The 22540-nt window shown below is 39.7% G+C and overlaps 1 protein-coding gene across 9 annotated transcripts in view; it reads left to right on the top strand.

Annotated features, from left to right (window-relative positions):
* The window catches only part of LOC136876182 (coiled-coil domain-containing protein AGAP005037), a 1087707-nt gene that overhangs the window by 38898 nt on the left and 1026269 nt on the right, over positions 1–22540 (top strand). For all 9 annotated transcript variants that reach the window (XM_067149908.2, XM_067149917.2, XM_067149915.2 and 6 more), the window contains exon 2: positions 7335–7451. In XM_067149908.2, the coding sequence (XP_067006009.2) occupies positions 7358–7451 (94 nt within the window). In that variant the 5' untranslated portion in view covers positions 7335–7357. The remainder of the gene's footprint in view (positions 1–7334; positions 7452–22540) is intronic.

Genomic DNA, 22540 nt, shown 5'->3' with positions numbered 1-22540 from the left:
GACGAAAAAAAAAGCAGATGGATATATACATACCAGCTATACCTTACTTGCAGAGAACCTGCAATATCAGCAACATACGAATTTGTTGTTAGAGGGACCATCCCCAAAAATTTTGTCGAATGGCGGCAGTAATACAGGATGAACAACAATCTACTAGATAAAATTACCACAATTATACAATTTCTGTGGCCATAATGCGGAACAATTTGTATGGGTAGCATAATAATGTTCTTCTCACATCATTTTAAAAATTAACAGTGTTCAACCGAGCTCGATAGCTGCAGTCGCTTAAGTGCGGCAAGTATCCAGTATTCGGGAGATAGTGGGTTCGAGCCCCACTGTCGGCAGCCCTGAAAATGGTTTTTTGTGGTTTCCCATTTTCATACCAGGCAAATGCTGGGGTTGTACCTTAATTAAGGCCACGGGCGCTTCCTTCCCAGTCCTAGCCCTTTCCTGTCCCATCGTCGCCATAAGACATATCTGTGTCGGTGCGACGTAAAGCCACTAGAAAAAAAATGAACAGTGTTCACGTTTTCAAGTTCATTGGTAATTTTACGAAACCTACAAGTTAGTTATGTAAAGCAATTGCTGAATATTCACTGTCCTTTGGCAAATGCATATAGATGTCAGAATAGATATATCATCATCATCATTATACATACATTTTCAGTATAACTCGTTGGCTGAACGGTCAGCGTACTGGCCTTCGGTTCCGAGGGTCCCGGGTTCGATTCCCGGCCGGGTCTGGGATTTTAACCTTAATTGGTTAATTCCAATGGCACGGGGGCTTGGTGTATGTGTTGTCTCCATCATCATTTCATCCTCATCACGACGCGCAGGTCACCTACCCGGGTGTCAAATATAAAGACCTGCACCTGGCGAGCCGAACCCGTCCTGGGATATCCCGGCACTAAAAGCCATACGACATTTCATTCATTTTTTTCAGTATATACTATTATGCCTTTCAGCGTTCAGTCTACAGCGTGTGTGAATTAACCGAACGCCTCCACATTCCTCTAGTTATTGTATAACTAGCTCTGTGGCCTCATTTAGTTCAATCAATCACTACTGATCTGAATTTAGGCCAGTCGCCCAGGTGGCAGATTCCCTACCTGTTTTTCCCTAGCCTTTTCTGAAATGATTGCAAATAAATTGGAAATTTTCATTTTCATGAAAAGTTCCATACCTCTTGTGTTATAACATTAGCAACTGAGCCTAATCATCGTCGTCTTGATCTCTCTCTACTTCTCTTATCGTCCATTACCAAGTCAATAATAATAATAATAATAATAATAATAATAATAATAATAATAAATTACATTATCTCAAAGAAATATATCAGTACCTAGCAGTTACCGTCGGCTTCGCTCGCGTGGATTTCGTAATTTGATAAAAGTAATCGTTCCGCGGTACTGTACTAAGAAATTATCTGAAAATCCCTAAAGTATAAAAACTCACCGAAAAGTTGAGTTTTATTTACCTCAGAAACTCTGTTGTAAACCACATTTTTGGTATTGCCTCTTGCGGCTAAGATGGCCATGCGACATAGAACTGTACATGAGAGAAACAGTCTTCTCTCAAGTCGAAGACAAAAACAAACAAAAAAAGTTTCTTTATTTTAAAGGAGATTCAAAATACCTGTTTCCCCGTCTGTAACACCTTCCGTTTTTGAGATATAAGTGTCGCCATAAAAATAATACCTTTATCAGTCCTTGCCTCACCCTCACCCTCACCTAAAGTGGATTTTCCGAAAACAAAAGTACATGTTTCTTTGCTTTTAAAGGAGATTCCAAATACCAATTATCACGTCTGTACCATCTTCAGTTTTTGAGATACAAGTATTTTCATGAAAATAATTAAACTCTTTTTTCACTTCTTTTCACCCCCGTAAAGTGCCTTTTCCGAAAAAAAATACATATTCCTGTATTTTTAAAGGACTTTCCAAATACAAAGTTTCATGTCTGCAACATGTTAAGTTTTTGACATATACTGCAGATATACTGATACTCATTTTAAAAATTCACCTGCTCTTTCATTTCTTTTCAGCTCCTTAAATGAATTTCCGAAAACAAAAAAATACGTGTTTCTTGATTTTTTTTTACAATTTGTTTCACGTCGCACCGACATAGATAGGACTTATGGCTAAGATGGTATAGGGATGGCCTAGGAGTGGAAAGGTAGCAACCATGGTTAAGAGTGGAAAGGAAGCAACCATGGTCATAATTAAGATACAACCCCAGCATTTGCCTGGTGTGAAAATGGGAAACCACGGAATAACTTCTGGGCTGCCAGCAGTGGGGTTCGAATGCACTGTCTCCCGGATGCAAGCTCATAGCTGCGCGCCCCTAACCGCACGGCCAACTCGCTCGGTTTTCTTGATTTTTAAAAGAAATTCCAAATATCTGTTTTCACGTCTGTAACATCTTCAGTTTTTGATATATAAGTATCCTCGTGCAAAGAATTCAAATAATTTTTCAGCTCATTCACTTCCCCTTACGTGAATTTTCCAAAAACAAAAGAATACGTGTTCTTTTACTTTATAATACGTAATAATAATAATAATAATAATCAAGATCTCCTTTACTTTGAAAGAAGATTCCACATACGAATTTTCCATGTCTGTAACATCTTCAGTTTTTTAAATATAAGTATCCTCATAAAAAGAGTTCAACTCCATATTCATCCCCTCCCCCAGTTAAGCTAATTTCCCGCAAAAATGCGTGTTTCCTTATTCTTAAGGGGGATTCCAGATATCAATTTCACGTCTGTAACCTTCAGTTTGAGATATACAGTAAGTATCCCCATCAAAATAATTAATTTTTTTCACTTCCCTTCACCCTCCCCCTTAAGTGAATTTTCAGAAAGCAAAAAATACGTGTTTCTTTATTTGTAGAGGAGCTTCGAAATACCAGTTAACACAACTGTTACGTAACATGTTACGTTTCTGAGATATACTGTAGGTATAGTATGTTGTATATCACGCCCGTTGACAATCATATCCACCACCCCCTCCCCCATTAATTGGATTTTCCAAAAACAAAAACAATACGTGTTTCTTTATTTTTAAAGGAGATTCCAAATACCAGTTTTCATGTCTGTAATATGTTCCGTTTTTGAGACATTATCCTCATAAAAGGTATTCAAACTTTTTCACATTTTTTTCACTATAATGCCTTTTTTTTAAGAAAATTCGAAATACCAGTTTGGACGTCTGTAAACGTTCAAGTTTTTGCGATACAGATATACTCATTTAAACAATTTACAGCTCTTTTCACCCCCTTAGTAATGGAATATCCAAACATCCTTCCTCAGTGACCACCTACAGTCTAGTATAAATATATCCCCAAAATTTCATTTCTTTATGTTCAGTGGTTTTGGCCTGGCGATTATGAATCCGTCAGTCAGTCAGTCAGTCAGTCAGTCAGTCAGAGTCAGGACATGTATATATATATATATATATAGATTGCTGTGCATTACTATATTTTATATAAGTTGCGTAGTTACAAACCTGGAAGATTACTTTAACAGTAACATACGATATTCGACCTGGTAGTGAACAACATTTCTGTATGTGTGCAGGTATTGCCAACAGAAGCATTTAGGAAAGGATTATCGTAGTCTGGTTTTCTTGAAATACTGTTAACAGACTGCTCACTACAGATTACGATATTTTATTGTTCCCTTAATTGAGAAACTAGACGTATGGTTATGAAGGATTTTCAGATATTCTTCTCTTGTGATTTATAAATAGATATCCACATTAAATAACATTGTCTATTTAGCTCATGACTCTAATGTCCAATCCCGTATGAGAATATGAGGATCTTCAACCAGTCATCAGCTGTATTTTGCGGCAAAATGATCGATTTTGAATTATCGGACCTACATGTAGATGGTTTTTATATTATAGGACCTATTTTATATAAATTCATCAAAGTTGTGTACTCAAACATATTTATATATAGGTATCTTCTTTGTTGTTATATCGCACTCCAGTTGTCTTCAGATATAATTTACGTAAATGGGTTATTCCCATGAACCCGGCAGCCGACATATTCCACCAAAAGAGTTTAAATGAAATAATAAAATAGTATATTCCCTTGCTGAAAGTATTATTCTCTGTATAGGTTATGGATTCCTTTGAATATGATTTCTTTTATACGTACTCGCTTTAATTATTTACTTCTGTTGTCATTCGCTAAGTAGTCATAGTAAATACAATTCTTGCTCCAGATTATCTCTAGATAATATCACTCATAACTACATTGCTCCCGAAATGATCGATACAATTTGGAGCTATCGTTGTAATACCTATGTAGAATTTACTTTCTAGAGAGGGTAAGCCCGAATAAAGATATTTTTCGATATTCTACCGGGAAATGAGTAGGGATCTGGGCATGAGAATCTTCACTTCGAGGTGGACGGCTCTTATGGAGCAGGTACAGAGAGGCGTATGTAGAGCAAAATAATAGTTGGGGTTAAAACTCAATTTATTCATCGCCATGAGTTTATGGGCAATGTTTCCTATTATTCCTGCTCCTTTTGACGAAACATTTGTTTCTTTGGCACATTCATCTTAATGTCTGCCTGATTTAATAACGCGATATCCTCGAAATATTGTCTTTATCTTGATGTTTTGAAAATAATTTGCTTTTTCTAGTCATCCTAAATTAATTGAAATGAGTGTCTTTCGCTTAAAGATCAAATTCAAAATATCAGAATATTTTCCCTACAGTCTTTTTAAATAACACGTTTCACTTGTTTCCTACAGTCTTTTTAAACAATAATAAATATTCTTTCACTTTAAAATAAATACTCTTTCACTTTCAAAGTTTGTGAAGTTCTTCCTAAAAGTTTTTATAAGTATGCAAAATTTAACACTTCGAAAATAACGCAAACTAGAATTTAGAAAATTCTAGTTTCCAATGAGGGTTGTAATAATTGTTCGTAAAACTACTAAAGGAAGTCACTGATTTTACTATTCCACTTGGGAAGAAGAAAATTATTTTTTCTGGAATTTTGTGCTCTTGTTTTAAAAGTGGCTTGAAATTCACTTCATATCACCTCTTTTTACTGGAACTCAGGACTGGAATGTAGACAGCTGCTGGTCAGCGAACAACAAGTTGTTACCAGAGGCAGCCGATGTTGTGAGGTCATCACCATAGCACCACGCTTCATATCGCACGTTGATACCACGGTTCCATTCCCTCATTGACACGTACCACGTCGACTCGAGATTCAGCTTATGTAGCGGCAGGCAGATATGATAATTACGAGAAAAAGGCACTCATCAGGATTTCACGCGTCACTGTGTAGTGTAGCGAACACGAGAAAGTTCAACTGACTGTGTTTGCTTGGTAGTGTCCTATTCAAAATAAGTCCACTTTTAAATGTATGCACGGTACTTTGTTATGTGCACTTGTTCACTGTTCTTAACACTGGCAGCAAAATTACGAAAGCTCATTTATCGGAATAACTGTTCAGAGAAAAAACACAGTTCTAATATAATCATTGGTATGACACACGAAGAAAAGGTATATTTACAACAGTTGAAGTGTTCTAACCACATGAATGTTTGTTTGTTCAAATAGTTACAGTGTTTTGAAGAAGTCGTCTAATGCGGCACAGTCTTGTTCACCCGAGACGAATGCTTTAATGCTGTTTGGAGTTAATCACACTTGTATTAAATATGAATCTTTAAACACTTTCGTTGCGTTATTTGCTTTAAAAGACTAAGTATTTATGTATTTCACTGGAAAATTGCGTTAATATGCACCTGCTTTTAAATTCCAAATGTTCCAAGTTAAAAATAAATCTGGTGCGAGTAAAAGTTCTACAAACTCGCTTTCGACTAAGTTGAAGTTCAAATACATTATTCCACAGTTTAAGTTACTGTCACACGTTCTCAGAATACTCGTAGTAGTTCGTGAAGACTAACTTCGTATTTCAATTTTCGAAAAATTTCTAAGTCCAAAGGTAGCACTTTGAATATAAGTCTTTTGACGACCATCCCGGCAGAGTTCTTACCTACCGGGCGAGTTGGCCGTGCGCGTAGAGGCGCGCGGCTGTGAGCGTGCATCCGGGAGATAGTAGGTTCGAATCCCACTATCGGCAGCCCTGAAAATGGTTTTCCGTGGTTTCCCATTTTCACACCAGGCAAATGCTGGGGCTGTACCTTAATTAAGGCCACGGCCGCTTCCTTCCAACTCCTAGGCCTTTCCTATCCCATCGTCGCCATAAGACCTATCTGTGTCGGTGCGACGTAAAGCCCCTAGCAAAAAAAAAAGAGTTCTTACCGGCGAACCTCACTCGTGGCGGCTATGTTCGAACCTCGGCGTAGTCACTCGCGTACAACATCGTGTTGTTCCTTCAGCTGCGAGTTATGAACTGATTTTTACTTGGCGAATCATTGTTGTTTTATACCATTCTGCCGAGTCTGACTCAGTCTCCTAGTGGCAGAATTGTTCTCCTTTGAGGTGGAAATACTCGTAAATCCTTGCGCCGATTTACTTGAAATTTGGATACGTTTGCCTTTAAATTATGGGCTACAGAATGACGTATTCCATTATTTGATAGCTTATCCGGATCAAAGTATCGTAAAAGTATGTTCCATTCCTTTCCATGTAATCACGCGCTGTACACGTGATCGGCGCGACACAGCAAGGTCAGTTCCTTGCGTGGAGCTCGCAACGTAGTTACTCGCTCTCTCAACACAAGTTCCAGCTGCGACTTTGTTTACATCGCAGTACCTCGCGCTGAATTAAATTATGTTCCAGACACCTGGCGGTTCCTGGTACAATATATTACTGGAAATCCCAATGCATCAGTTTTATGGCAAATTATTCGTTGGTTTTGATTACTTAAATTAACACTTATCCCAGTGAATAACGAGATTAGTCAAAAATTAAAGCTTTCAGGGAAAGCTTTTTTGTGTTTTTAAACAATACGAAATCACCACTTCACTAAATATTGTCAAACCATTCTGCAATATATATGAACCAGCTTTTTAAATAATGCTTTTCGTTGGATTTTGTTTAATTCAAAAAATGAATGAATGAAGTATCTGCCTTGGATTGTGAATCAAAATTTCGTATTTCATACGTCTCCGGCACTGAGGATCCACGTGGTGGTTTTACTAAATAGATCGCTGATGTTCTGCCAAAACCACCGTCAGCTGTCGCACATGGCGCAGCTGCGGTGTAACGTTTAAGCACGCGCTTCTTCTGCGTTTTGACAGAGAAATGACAGTGCGCTCATATCTTTTATGTATAGCGTTTGTACTTCTTGATTTCCCCCGGGGTGCGCTATACAAGTGTCTCGTATCGACCCAGCAGGCGTAGGCATGGCCGCCTGAAGCATGTGCAGCAACTGCAGCGAGTGCTGCCATAACGGCGCGCGCCGACACGACGAACCGGACTCTGACGAACACGAAGAGCTGGACAGCTGCTCAGGTACGAATTGTTACCACTAGACAGCGCTAGCTTGAAAAATGGCGGCGCCCATGGTAATTGAATTTGAACAGTTCTATAGATTATGCATGGATTAATGCTTAAGGAAATGATGTAATAATTTGCATTAATGTGTTGATAGTGGTTCTATGGTTATAACTATGGTTTTCCTCTAAAGACCCAAGGCCAAATTTAGACATTTTAGAAAACATTTTTGTGCTAAATGGACTCATAGATAACAAAATATGATAAATCTGCAAAAGTAGTATTTTAGGTGGGAGACAAACGTTTGGCCATTGGGGCCTTTGGGGCGATTTGTGGCGGGGAGTAGATTTTGACATTAATTTCATTTCTGTTCAGTTTGATCTTAAGGGGCAAAAAATACGACATATCTGTAAAAATGGTATTTTTGTAATAATTTGGAGAGGGGTTATGGGATTAATTTTGTTTGTATCATATGTGATACGTCCGGGTCTACACCATATTTTAACATTTACACCACCTATATAAAGTAGAATCATATACTAAATCTAATATGGAGAGAATGTTTGAACACGTTGATGCCTCCTTTAGTTGACATACATAAAATATTTTTTTTCTTCCAGAATATACCTGTAAGAAAACTATTTCACTGAAGGAACACTTGTTGTGCCAATGGTTCTATGCCTACAAGGAGTGTGTTTGGGTATATCACGATTGCCGCTGCGATGGTGTTGAGATATCATAGCATATCGCAGCTATTACTCCAAAACCTCGCAACGTATTTACACTATTCTTTTCAAAAATATTGTTACCAGTAATTATTCCCATTGCTTTAACTATCATATTGTCAAATAATATTCATGCATATGCTATAAAATATGTAAGTAGGCTACCGTATCTGTAATTTGATATCTTTTTGAGCTCTAGACTAAACGGGTTATGGTGACAATAATCGAATTTTAGTGTGGGGAATTTTAACTTCACCGTAAAAGGGTATAAAGAGTAACATCGACTATGTATTTCATATGTATATACATTTAATTCTGATATTGTGCATTTTAAAAGTTATTTTAATGTGTACGACCTTGTAGCATTATAATAAAAATGTCAATTTATCAAACTTTCGCTTATACTATCTATATAAATATATACCAAAAAATCCCTTATCTGTCGACACTGAGTTTACATAGGATTATATTTCAGAGGAATATCTTGGTTTCATCTAATTTATCATGCAGGGTTTAGTGGTTAATTGATTATATCCCGCGGATGTGATTGTATTAATTACTACGTTTGTTTGCTAATTTTGAAAATAAATGTATATGTAAATGCTAAATAATACACAGTTGCAATTATTGGAATGTTTAGTTTCCCGCAACCGAGCTCGATAGCTGCAGTCGCTTAAGTGCGGCCAGTATCCAGTAATCGGGAGATAGTGGGTTCGAGCCCCACTGTCGGCAGCCCTGAAGATGGTTTTCCGTGGTTTCCCATTTTCACACCAGGCAAATGCCGGGGCTGTACCTTAATTAAGGCCACGGCCGCTTCCTTCCACTTTCTAGGCCTTTGCTATCCCATCGTCGCCAAAAGACCTATCTGTGTCGGTGCGACGTAAAACAAATAGAAAAAATGTTTCCCGCAACGATCCGATTCCCCTCTACTTAGTGTCTTGAAGTATAAGCATGGTTTATTTAATTGTGTTATTTTTGGCTATGCTATCTCCAAAACACAATTTATAGGAAAGTGATGAACATATATTTTTATACAATACTTTACGGTCTACACTTCTTGTCTTGCACCTAACCTGATAATCTTAGGAATAGTATTTTCGAACTGAAACAGCTATCTACATGTAAGCGACATTTTTTTTTTGCTAGCTGCTTTACGTCGCACCGACACAGATAGGTTTTATGGCGACGATGGGATAGTAAAGGGCGAGAAGTGGGAAGGAAGCGACCTTGGCCTTAATTAAGGTACAGCTCCAGCATTTGCTTAGTGTGAAAATGGGAAACCACGGAAAACCATCTTCAGGACTACCGACAGTGGGGTTCGAACACACTATACCGGGTATAAGCTCAAAGCTGTGCGTCCATAATCGCGCGGCCAACTCGCCCGGTAGGGACAAAATCAAGCAGTTCAGAAAAAGTATATTGTATACAGTTAGTGCATTGTTCTAATCATATAACGGCGATTCGCCCATCGGATGGAGACGTTAATCTTTTAGCAGACACTTTGCTGTTATACGACAGAAATAGGCTATGTGTCGGCACCGAGTTTCATCATCTCCCTTTCTACTATCATATATTTACATCATTCATCTCATTAACTCATTTGATTAGGTTGACGTCACGAAGGACATCAGGTCGAAAAAACTCGCTATGAAAATTCATCTCAGTTCATACCCGACCCCGTAGAGTAACGGAACAAGTGTTGGGCATTCATACATTTCATTAATTTAACCAAAAGTTTTGCCGTCGCATTTTGCGTGTAGGCTACTAATGTTATGTTAGCAAGCACCTTCAGTTTACTAGCAAGGAATAGTGTAGTCGCATGCAGACCAATTGCAGCTGGATGGGAATTTTAAGGGCTAGAAGTGGCGATCAAAATGTTACCGCTCGACGGCCGTATAGTTCTGATTCGGGATCCCAATCAGGCAAAATCTCCGTGAGCATTGAGACACTCATCCTATCGACGCACCAGGTGGCCTGCGTTGTGAAGAAGTCCGTAACCGCCTGCTGCACATCTCCGTCCAACAGAAAGCGTGGACCCTTCAAGGCCTTCTTGAGGGAACTGAAGGCGTAATAATCGCATAGGGAGAGATCAGGACTATAAAGCGGGTGCTCCAGTGACTTCAGCTTGCGTTGGCTTGTTATTGTCCGTAATGGATGAGGCTGGCCTCCCAGATCGACCGGCGTCTTGTGTCTAAACGCGACCCGCACGGAACTTGGTGCACCATTCCACAACGGTAGTTTTCGATAGACATGCTGCCCCATACACATTCTCCGATAGATGTCCACCGATGTTTGTCCTTCGGCAGGCAAAAACAGAATAACAGCACGTTGGTCCTGTTTGGACGCATTTTGTAATAACTTCGCCACAGTTAACGTGGCTGCATTTAACGCACGCACCTCGTCACGACACAACTGCCCACGCCAATCCCTTTGCCTACATGTCCCTGCTTATATACACGCATCGAAGTCGTGCTACGTCGCATGACCGCTGCAACATCGCCTTCAAACGGAAACTTTTTAACCACGCCTTATATGTGCAAGAAATGGGAAATTGACCAGATATTTGCATAAGTATCATACTAAATTACATTGTACAGTGTATGATCCTTTTTTCTCGTAAAAACTTGTTTCATTTAGGCCAGTAGTCATTCAGAGAATACTCTCGAAATGTTATTGTATATCGCATTCAACTGGACGGATTTATGTCCGGTCTAAACGCTTCTGAGAAATAAACTTTTGTCGGAATAGTTATAGAAAAATATTATTGTGCGATTTAATATGCTAGTGTTATCTCCACTAACTTTTCACCAAAGTAATACTTTCGAAATAAAAGTCACATCCGCCAGGTTCGGACTCCAACGTAACCAACTGGTCCAGTGATATTTCATCACAAGGACAATAATTACTCTAGAGATGTTTACAAAGATTTTAGTCTGTAAGTTCAATTGCGTTCTTAAATTAGCGGTCACATAACCTTCATAATTATTTCCAACACAAAAAGTGTTACTAAAATTAACAATTCTAAGCGCTCGCGTGTCTGTGATAATTTTCAATGTGGGCTAAAATTTCAATTTTTGCGTACAGTTGCTGCAGGGGTTAATATCCATACTGTAACAAATAGCTCCCGTGTTATGAAAACGAGCATTTTCCTCCAGGAAATACTGATTGTGGGACTTCGGTTTCACTCACGTATCTTCAGCATTGATTCTCCTTATAGTGTTAAGCTTCTGTATTTAATCTCTCTTCTTTTATCTTACTTTGCCAACACTTGTTCTTTTCCTACCTCTACGTTACTTGATTTGCGAAGCATAATTTCATTTTTCGACCTTCTATAATACTTCTTTTTTATTATTCGATTCATCGTTTTTTATCTAGGGATGATGACCTAGGTCAGGGCCTCTCAGAGTGCATGCGCGTGGTGCATGCACTGTGCACGGTGCAAAAGACGACTTCGCTTGGTTGACCAGAGTGCAGACCCCCCACTCCTCTCTCCCTACACCTGTCTCACCCGTTCGGCCTGTCTCCGCGTTCCTCACCTTCACTGCTGTTTCTCCCCCACTGCGAAATGTTTATGTGTGGTGAGCGGAGACGCTCAGTTGTATGGGACAAGGTTACCAGTGTTATTAAAAAATTAAAAAGAAAGTGAATTAGAAATACACATACATGTTTGAGAGGAATGTAAACATAATTTTTAAAAAAAGCAGAACCCGTAACCAAAATGAAAATGCTACAGTACTGGAACAAACCTCATTTGTGGATATAGAATGTTCTTCTTCAAGGTGTTTCAACTTCCTTAATTCTTTCTCTCTGACGTGTCCTATGATTTCGCAATAATTTTCCGAATGTAGTCTGTTGTAGTGTCTTTCAGTAGACGATTTTTTTACGCACGTAATTATCGTCCCACAGATTAAGCATTTGGCGTTATCGTCACGACAGACAAAAAAAAAAATACGAAAGATCCCAGTTCGATTGAAATGAACTTTCGGAAGTCTTTGCTGTCTTCGAAACAGGTTGCTCCATTATTATGTAGTTGTCGTGCGCTTATCTATTTCACTGATAAACACGTCGTCTACCACCAAACGCTTCGTCGCTCTCAGCACACTACACCATCCGAGTCAAGCCGAGTTGAGGCGAAGCGTACCGATGCACAGTGCACAGAGCCTATGCACCTCGCTCTGCACGCGTGAGAGTTTGGGCGTTTGAGAGGCCCTGACCTAGGTAGTAATATATCTTGAAATGAATGGAGAACTGTTTCCTTAAGCGCTTTTTACGTGTATGGAAGTTCCCGTAATGCCGCTGCTCATTGGAATGGTTACCAAATTCTTACATCAAACAATACTACCTTATGCGAATGTGAAATTTTAAATTCACTGCCACTTTAAAAAAATGTCATGTAAATCTCTGTATGATGCAATTAAAAACGACGACAGTGAAGGTAATTAAATGATTCTCATTATGTCACATGGAGAAGTAGTGTAGCCATTTTAAAATTCTTCCTTTTTTTTAAGTGAGGTGAAGGTGAGTTGGTTATTTTTTCTTTTCTTTTTTTTTTTTTTGCTATTTGTTTTACGTCGCACCGACACAGATATGTCTTATGGCGACGATGGGACAGGGAAGGCCTAGGAATGGGCCTTCGTTATGGTACAGCCCCAGCATTTGCCTTGAGTGAAAATGGGAAACCACGGAAAACCATCTTCAGGGCTGCCGACAGTGGGGTTCGAACCTACTATCTCCCGAATACCGGATACTGGCCGCATTTAAGCGACTGCAGCTATCGAGCTCACTGTTAGTTGGTTAGGTCGAAACTGAATCCCAACACAGTCGTCGGGCATATACCAGTGCTTAAATGCGAAAGACCTGTGTCACTAAATTTACAGGCAGCTTGTTTGGAAAGCCTTAAAAGAGCAAAATTTGGACTCTGTGCGTCTTTTAATCTCTAGAAATAGGTCATTGAATATGTACGCATTTATTTATATTATTATTATTATTATTATTATTATTATTATTATTATTATTATTTCCTTTACGTCCCACTAACTACTCTTTTACGGTTTTCGAAGACGCCGAGGTGCCGGAATTTAGCCTCGCAGGATTTATTTTACTTGCCAGTAAATCTACTGACACAAGGCTGACGTTTTTGAGCACCTTCAAATACCACCGAACTGAGACAGGATCGAAACTGCCAAATTGGGATCGGGAGGCCAGCGCCTCAACTGTTTGAGCCACTCAGCCCTGCTTATTATTACTATTATTATTATTATTATTATTATTATTATTATTATTATTATTATTATTATTATTATTATGCAATATTTCAATTTCTTGCAAAACTTGTGTTACGGAACTAATTTTATCGCGATATCATCGTGAAGTAGGTTTTAATCCGTCAGATCTTATTAGCAGTGAGGCGTTTTGTTATGTTGAACGATTTAGTAGCTAATCTGCAAGGGATCATGTTGTCCAAACCAACGTTCTAAGTTAATTGTCTGGTTTTCATGGTAACAGGAGGGAACCTCAGTACCATTTCGTCATTCACCTTGTGGATGCCTCATTAATTCCTCCGCTCGTTCTGCACACAATCAAGACGGTATTACTACGGTAAGTACTTGCAGAAATCTTGAAAAAGACTCATAAATATTCATGACACCCGCCAAAGGAAATCTCAGTGAAAATGTGAGAATGTGGAAATAAAAGTGAATGACGACTGTTATTAACATATTTGTTAAACCTCGAAAACTTCCTCTTTATCTTCTAACACACAGCTAGTCACTTCGCTCAAGATATTAACAGCTCGCAATATATAAATTGGGTATGCAAATTCATTTTACTTACTGCCCGTAGTAATATTTCAGCTGCTATATAGAGGTGGTCGGAAACAACGTGAACAGGGAGGATGAGCGTTATAAGGTTGGCCATACTGATAAATAATCGACGACGACACTGGACGGCGATGTCGATACTGGCTAGGCTTGCGTTGACTCCACGTCCACTGTACTCATGCCATATGGCTCCTTAACGAACTCTCCCGATGGTCCCGCAGTTACCAGTGCCAAAAAAATCAGCACCAGACAGACCGTGAATTCAGCCGGTGTCACCATAGCGTACTTGTTATGGCGCGATCCTGTCGTTCTGAAGCTCCGTGGTCAAATTCCTCTCCTGGCGAAGTTCATTCTTCTGTTGGAACCCTCAAGCCGATGTCAAGTATCGTGCAAATTTTGCAACAGTGCCTCGCATAGTCCGTTTGAATTTGCCCGCGAAGTGATCTGATTGTCTAACTTCAGCAGCTAGTAAAATAACAACGACGCGAGATATCGATTCTTTTCACAATATTTATCAGGATGACCAACACTGTAATGCTCACATTCCCCGTTCACGTTGTTTTTGACCGTCCTGTCTACAGGGTTTGGTAAGGTAAGGGTGTATTCTGCCCGAAGGTAGGTCCGAACCTCCGCAGAGGTGTGCCTGCGCCGGAGTTTACGTACGGTGGAGTGGCCAGTTTCTTTCCGCTCCTCCATTCCGTTACCCCTCAGCAACAGCGCATGCCAACACATCCAAATCTTGACCACGCCCATTGTTGCTTAACTTCGAAGATCTCACGGGATCCGGTGTTTCAACACGCCTACGGCCGTTGGCACAGGGTTTAGGTTATGAAGAAAACTGTAGAGTGCGCGCATGTCGCCCGTTGTGGTCTTATTTTCGGCACGACCTAATAAGTTGCAAGTTTATTTCGAGAACTATACGGTCCTAAAATATTTATTATTATTTTTATTATTATTATTATTATTATTATTATTATTATTATTATTATTATTATTATTATTTTCTTAATCTGCTTACCGTCCAGGGTTCGTTTTCCCTCTGACTCAGCGAGTGATTCCACCTCTACCGCCTAAAGGGCGGTATCCTGCAGCGTGAGACATTGGGTCGGGGGATAAAACGGGGGAGGATGACCATTACCTCGCCCAGGCGGCCTCACCTGCTATGCTGAACAGGGGCCTTGCGGGGGGATGGGAAGATTGGAAGGAATAGACAAGGAAGAGGGAAGGAAGCGGCCGTAGACTTAAGTTAGGTACCATCCGGGCATTTGCCTGGAGGAGAAGTGGGAAACCACAGAAAACCACTTCCAGGATGGCTGAGGTGGGAATCGAACCCACCTCTACTCAGTTGGCGTCCCGAGGCTGAGTGGACCCCGTACCAGCCCTCGTACCACTTCTCAAATTTCGTGGCAGAGACGGGAATCGAACCCGGGCCTCCGCGGATGGCAGCTAATCACGCTAACCACTACACCACAGAGGCGGACTTCGAGAACTATACGGTCCTAAAATATTTATTATTATTATTAATATTATTACCGGGCGAGTTGGCCGTGCGCGTAGAGGTGTGCGGCTGTGAGCTTGCATCCGGAAGATAGTAGGTTCAAATCCCACTGTCGGCAGCCTTGAAGATGGTTTTCCGTGGTTTCCCATTTTCACACCAGGCAAATGCTCGGGCTGTACCTTAATTAAGGCCACGGCCGATTCCTTCCAACTCCTAGGCCTTTCCTATCCCATCGTCGCCATTATTATTATTATTATTATTATTATTATTATTATTATTATTATTATTATTATTATTATTATTATTATTATTATTATTATTATTATGTGTGCAGCAAGCAAGTGACTTTTTGTGTAAGAAAGGAAAATCGAATATAAGACAATCTCCTGTTTGATGACAGAGAGCACTCCTTGAGTGGAACTGACAACTAGGCCGGACTATCGCCACAGCCCCACAAGCCCTCTGCTCGAATTTCCAGCCCCCAACAATAAAGCACAGTTGGGGCGCCTGTCTTGGCGGGCAGATACTGTAAATCTTGCTCCGCCCTAGTCTGGCAAACAATACGAAAGAGCTGAAATAAATGAGAGAGAATTTATATGTAACGTTTGCTCACGGAATGGAGAGTGGTGCTATGCAATTTATTTCAGGAGGCTGTGTTCCCACTTGCTTTAAGTGTTTATTGGCATTGACTGCGATAGTTAACCTCTACGTGACTCAGTCCCCGTTTTGCCCCGCTGCCCTTATCATGGAGATGCCGTTCCTTTCAATTTAAGTCAAATGTTTCTTATTCATTGAGTTATTGAGCAATTCTCTGAGAATACTTGACTCTTGACTTCGCATGTCTTGCTCACTTAACAGAGTGGCTGGTATTTTCTATGTTTAAGAAATGAAACCCACCGTCGGATTTGTCCTAAGCATCCATTTCTTTGAAGTTGCTGTGGGTTACGGAGCGCATACCTATCTACGAAATGTCACCGTAATATTTGTCGCAGATGGAACATAATAATTGCTTTTACACAAATAAATTCGAAAATCTGCGGTAAATTAAGAAATAGTACGAAATATTTTACTTGCAGAGAATGATATGGATACATACTTTACTGCCTTACAACTATTAAATTAATAAATAGTACGAAATATTTTACTTGCAGAGAATGATATGGTTACATACTTTACTACCTTACAAGTATTAAATTAATAAATAGTATGAAATATTTTACTTGCAGAGAATGATATGGATACATACTTTACTACCTTACAACTTTTTTTTTATGCTACGACGCAGCGCTTGCGTATTTGTTTTGTTTGTCTAACAGTTTCATGTGTGATTACTTTGCTCACTGAAGTTGTTTGCATTAATTAGGTGTCGTTTTCTTCATGTTGCTCATTCGTTTTGTGCCCTAACTCATTCATTAAATTATATATTTATTGATCCAGGGATTATGCTATTTTCCTTTCAACAATGCTATTTCTTTCAAGAAGAAAGTAATATATTTATTGCTCCAGGGATTATGCTATTTTGCTGTTTGAACTGCCCGCGTTAATCATATGGACAAAGACAATGAGAATTCACAAACATAGCACTCCCATTCGTCGGTGCTAGCCCTGTACCTCAAGAAAGAAACAAAAGACGGCACGAGCAGCGGAATACATCATAAGGGATTCCTGTCTACAGCCCGTAAGTGCATATACATATTTCTCTAGTAACGATGGTATTTCGTAACTTACCGTAGATTATTCACTTCATTTGTGTAAAAAGAATTATTATGTTCCATTTGGGACAAATATTACAGTGACATTTCGTAGATAGGTATGTGCTGCATAACCGTTGCTGTGATTTTGAGTAAAATGTAATCAGAGCTCTGCTTCTCATACTAATACAGTCGAACTTCGATATCTCGAAGTGCCTGCGGAGGCTGAAAATACTTCCAGTTATCGATAATTCGAGGCATAGAAAAACGTACATACTACTAAGGCTCCGCAACAACAAAAAAACAGCAGTACGGTGTGTACGGTTTTTGACATTGGCCCTCATTCCAGTATCTGAAATTTTAATATTTCGTCTATTGAAGGTTTTATTATGCCACAAGAAGCAACATTCTCATTTTAGAATACACCTCGGCATCTCCGAAAACCGTAAAAGTAGTTGGTAGGACGTAAAGCCAATAACATTATTATAAATAACATACTGGTTAATCCGTCTACTATAGGACTGAGAAGCTGTAACATTCCGAACTGAGTTCAACGTCACTTAGAGCGACTGGATGATTTTTTTCCCCCCCTCAATTCAAATAGTGTTACTGGATGTCCTACTTATAAGGTTTTCGGAGTCACCGAGGTGTTCCGCAGGAGTTCTTTTACGTGCTGGTAAATCTGCCGTCACGAATTTGAAGTATTTGAGTACATTCAAATATCACCGGACTGAGCCGGGATCAAACCCACCAACTTGGGTCCAGAATGCGAGTGTTCTACCATCCAACCTTTCCAGACTGGCATTATTATTATTATTATTATTATTATTATTATTATTATTATTATTATTATTATTATTATTATTATCTGTTGGCTTCCCAACAGGAAGGCTGAGGTTCGAATACCGGTCAATCCACCGAGCGAGTTGGCCGTGCGGTTAGGGGCGTGCAGCTGTGAGCTTGCATTCGGGAGCTAGTTGGTTTGAACCACATTGTCAGCAGCCATGAAAATGGTTTTCCGTGGTTTCCCTTTTTCACACCAGGCAGATGCTTAATTAAGGCCACGGTCGTTTCCTTCCAACTCCTAGCTCTTTCCTATCCCCTCGTAAAAGACATCAAATTCAAAATATATCAATTTTTCCCTTTGCGAAAGTCAAAATGATCATGAATGTCTCCCGGTCGTGGCCATCCATCAACAGCTGCTAATTTCAGATGGCAACCAGCCATAAGACATAGCCTGCACAGTTGGTAGGTAACATTGTCTGACCATCAATCCATACTTTACATCACAGCCTGCACTGTTGCTCTGGTTACACACCCGTCACACATTTTGTCGCGTTACATAACACATATTTTCGGATAGCCCCCACGCATAAGACGTATTTATGTAAAACAAAAAAAGAAATCACTATTTTTGCTCTAATTTAGCGAGCTCACATTTCTCAGAGAGGTTAAGGCATTCTGGCTCATAGTGAGATTCCGACTTGTTGACAGTGTTGTAGTGATGAATCTTGGTATTTTTGAAAAATACCTTGCACGTTGTGTCCTATGTTCCGGATGGTATTTGGAAAGCCACCTCAGTATTATTATGTTTTTCGCTAAGGTATTTAAATTTATGCACGCTCATCTCGGGGTCTGGTTTGATTCCCGTTACTGTCAGAAATTTAATAATGGCAGGAGGGCTTGCATGTGGTTGGAGGAGTACATGTAATTCATCTCCATTGCGTTTGTTTCTGAATAGAGCTGCACCCCTACCCGCCCCCTCCCCCTAGCACTACAGCACTTGAAGGGTCTTGGTCTACCAAGCGACCACTGCTCAGCCCGAAAGCCTGTAGACTACGAGGTGTCGTGTGGTCAGCGCGACGAATCCTCTCGGCCGTTATTCTTGGCTTTCTAGACCGGGGCCGCTATCTCACCGTCAGATAGCTCCTCAGTTCTAATCACGTAGGCTGAGTAGACCTCGAACCAGTCCTCAGGTCCAGGTAAAAATCCCTGACCTGGCCATGAATCGAACCCGGGGCCTGCGGGTAAGAGAGAGGCACGCTACCCCTACACTACGGGTCTGCACCATCTCGGGAAAAATACGCGAGTTTACTTACCTTATCCGATTCCACCTGCAGTGCCACTTGAAGATCAGTTCGATTTCGATTTCTTTTTTCTTTATATCATTGCAACAATAATGTATGTTATACTATATTATCATTATAGACCGTTATGCTTTTCAGCGTTCAGTCTGCAAGCCTCTGTGAATTTACTAAATGTTGCCACAATCCTCTATTTGCAACTAGTACTGTGGCCTCATTTATTTCTATATCTCTTATCTTTACGTCTTTAAAAACTGAGTCCAACCATCGTCGTCCTGGTCTCCCTTTACTTCTCTTACCCTCCATAACAGAGTCCATAATTATCCTAGGTAACATATCCTCCTCCATTCGCCTCATGTGACCCCAACACCGAAGCCGGTTTATGCGTACAGCTTCATCCATGGAGTTCATTCCTAACATAGCCTTAATATCCTCATTCCATGTACCCTCCTGCCATTGTTCCCACCTGTTTGTACCAGCAATCATTCTCGTTAATTTCATGTCTGCTTTTTCTAACTTATGAACAAAATATCCTCAGTTCACCCAGCTTTCACTCCCGGAGCGATAGAGGGTTGTACATGCTGGAAAATATTTTGAAAAATATAGTTCTATACCTCACCACCATTGTCATTTTATCAGCTGCTGAATTTAACCAGTGAGATCAATTCGCGGGCGAATTCAAGTGGGCTTTGCGAGGTGGTGTTACTATATCTGTACGTGGTTTAAGGCCGGCATGAGACCACCAGTCGCAGAATAAAACTTCGCAGGGTGAGGGGTTTGAATACAGCCCTCCGAGCTGACTGGATCGCTCCAAAGCGAGTACGCTAAGGTGACACTTACTGAAACCCACACTGTGTTTGTGTTTGATGCTGATTTCTCGGCATGGCTCTTGATGCAGATGTAATGGACTAGTATAACTTGGAAACAACTCTCTAAACGATGGGTAAATAATGAAAATATCGAGCTCGAATTTTATTATTATTATTATTATTATTATTATTATTATTATTATTATTATTATTATTATTATTATTATTATTATTATTATTATTATTATTATTTACGTAGTTATGTACGGACTTTATTTGGTATGAATCATGGTCGTAACAAAACATGTGAGGTTATGTCACGACACGTCTGCTGTATGTGTATTAATATGAGTTTATTTAATGTAACAAATCGTAATTAATAGTATATAATGTATTATTACCTGTAAGTATAACGCATGAATCCAGCGTAATATTGTACAATACACGGTAATAGTCCAGAACAACGAATCTTATTACTAGAATTGTATAGAAAATTCCTTTCATTGTAAATAGGCTGTTGGAGACTAGAAATTACGAGAAAACATCATGTGTCATATTCTTCTAGAAGCCTGGCCAGGCAATGTGTATAAAGAGGCAGTCTTGGGAGTTGAGTTTGAGTTGTTAGCGGGACTTGTAGTGGAAGTCGTTAGCCGAGTGTGTGAACTCATGTGTTTCTCTTGACATGCTAATGAAGCAGTCTCTTTCCTCTGCTTCTTCGTAGCATTTTTTTTTGCCAAGATGGCAGTTTATTAGTGTGTGTGTATATAATTTGTAAATAAAATAGTGCACACAATTAACAGCATTTCCTGTGTGCGTCTTTGTGGTTACACTCTCAAGCCGTTCTTAAGTCACGTGCAGATTTAGTAACACCGCAGCCCAAAGCCCATTTAAATTCGCCCTCGAAGCGATTTGATTGGACAACTTGAGCAGCTGATGAAATGACCACGGTGTGAGATATCGAATTATTTCTTTCAAATCATTTGTCAGTATGACCAACCCTCTAACGCTAGTATACCCGGTTCACATCGTTTCCGACCATCTAGTATATTTCGATGCTCAAAAGTCTTCTCGCCTGTATCGATTACGAATACCTATGTGCGTTTTCATATTTATGTAGAGCAGCAGTCGCTTAAGTGCGGTAATTTTTTAATTTCGTGTGGCTATTTCTAGCCGAGTGCAGCCCTTGTAAGGCAGACCCTCTGATGAGGGTGGGCGGCATCTGCCATATGTAGGTAACTGCGTGATATTGTGGTGGAGGATAGTGTTATGTGTGGTGTGTGAGTTGGAGGAATGTTGGGGACGGCACAAACACCCAGTCCCAGAGCCATTGGAATTAACCAATGAAGGTTAAAATCCCCGACCCGGCCGGGAATCGAACCCGGGACCTTCTGAACCGAAGGCCAGTACGCTGACCATTCAGCCAACGAGTCGGGCTTAAGTGCGGTCACTATCCAGTATTCGAGAGATAGTCGGTTCTAACCCCACTGTCGGCAGCCCTGAAGATGGTTTTCCGTGGTTTCCTATTTTCACAACAAGCAAATGCTGGGACTGTACCTTAATTAAGGCTACGGACGCTTCCCTCCCACTACCAGCCCTTTCCTGTCCCATCGTCGCCATAAGACCTATCTGTCTCGGTGCGAAGTTATGCAACTTGCAAATATATATTATGCCTTACTTTTGAGTTGCGACCTTTACCAGCATATCTGTCTTACGTTTTTGAAATATTACCTGTGCATACACATATGTAAATATTACTCCGGTCTCTTAATTCTAAGTATCGGGTCGCAAGTCACACAAAGATTCCAAACTGGAATTGTATTCACGAGCATAAGTTCTAACATATGGCATATAATCATTTCTCAGGGTAACACACTTCGTTGTTCCTAAATGCATTAAATAAATCGCGGATTCCGTTGAAGAGTCGCCATCCGTTGAAATATTTATAATATATCCTTATATTAAAAGAAGTTATCAGATCCTCATCTAATATTAAGCGTAAGCTAGCTCAATAATTCCGTATGCTATCCTACTACTACCTACTTAAGGATTATAAATGCAAAATCAAATCTATATACAATTTATTAGCATGCTAATGTATAATTACAATGAATCATATATATTCATTGGCAATAAGGAAAGGAAAATCGTAATATTTTAAGTATCATCCCCAAAGTGCTTGGGTTCCGGAATAAACATATTTGAAAAACGTTCAAATCTTCAATACATTTGCTTACATAATTGATAATAACCAAATTATACCATATCTTCCATGATTAAATTCGTATGAGGGGACAAATAGGGATCAGACCTTTATTAAATCAAGGAGGAGTGGAATATCTTTCATTTAATGTTGTTTGGAATTTTCTTTGGGGCATAAGTTAAGTTTTATTTTGGTTTACGGTCTATTTGACCAACAATTTAAATATACGTTTGGCTTCTTGTTAGTGACTTTCCACGTTACGAGATAAGCATTAGCATTAT

This window comes from Anabrus simplex, chromosome 6, assembly GCF_040414725.1.
Source record: "Anabrus simplex isolate iqAnaSimp1 chromosome 6, ASM4041472v1, whole genome shotgun sequence".
In the NCBI taxonomy this organism is placed as follows: domain Eukaryota; kingdom Metazoa; phylum Arthropoda; class Insecta; order Orthoptera; family Tettigoniidae; genus Anabrus; species Anabrus simplex.
Note: the sequence above shows the minus strand (reverse complement) of the source record. Positions and strands in the feature narration are given on the sequence as shown.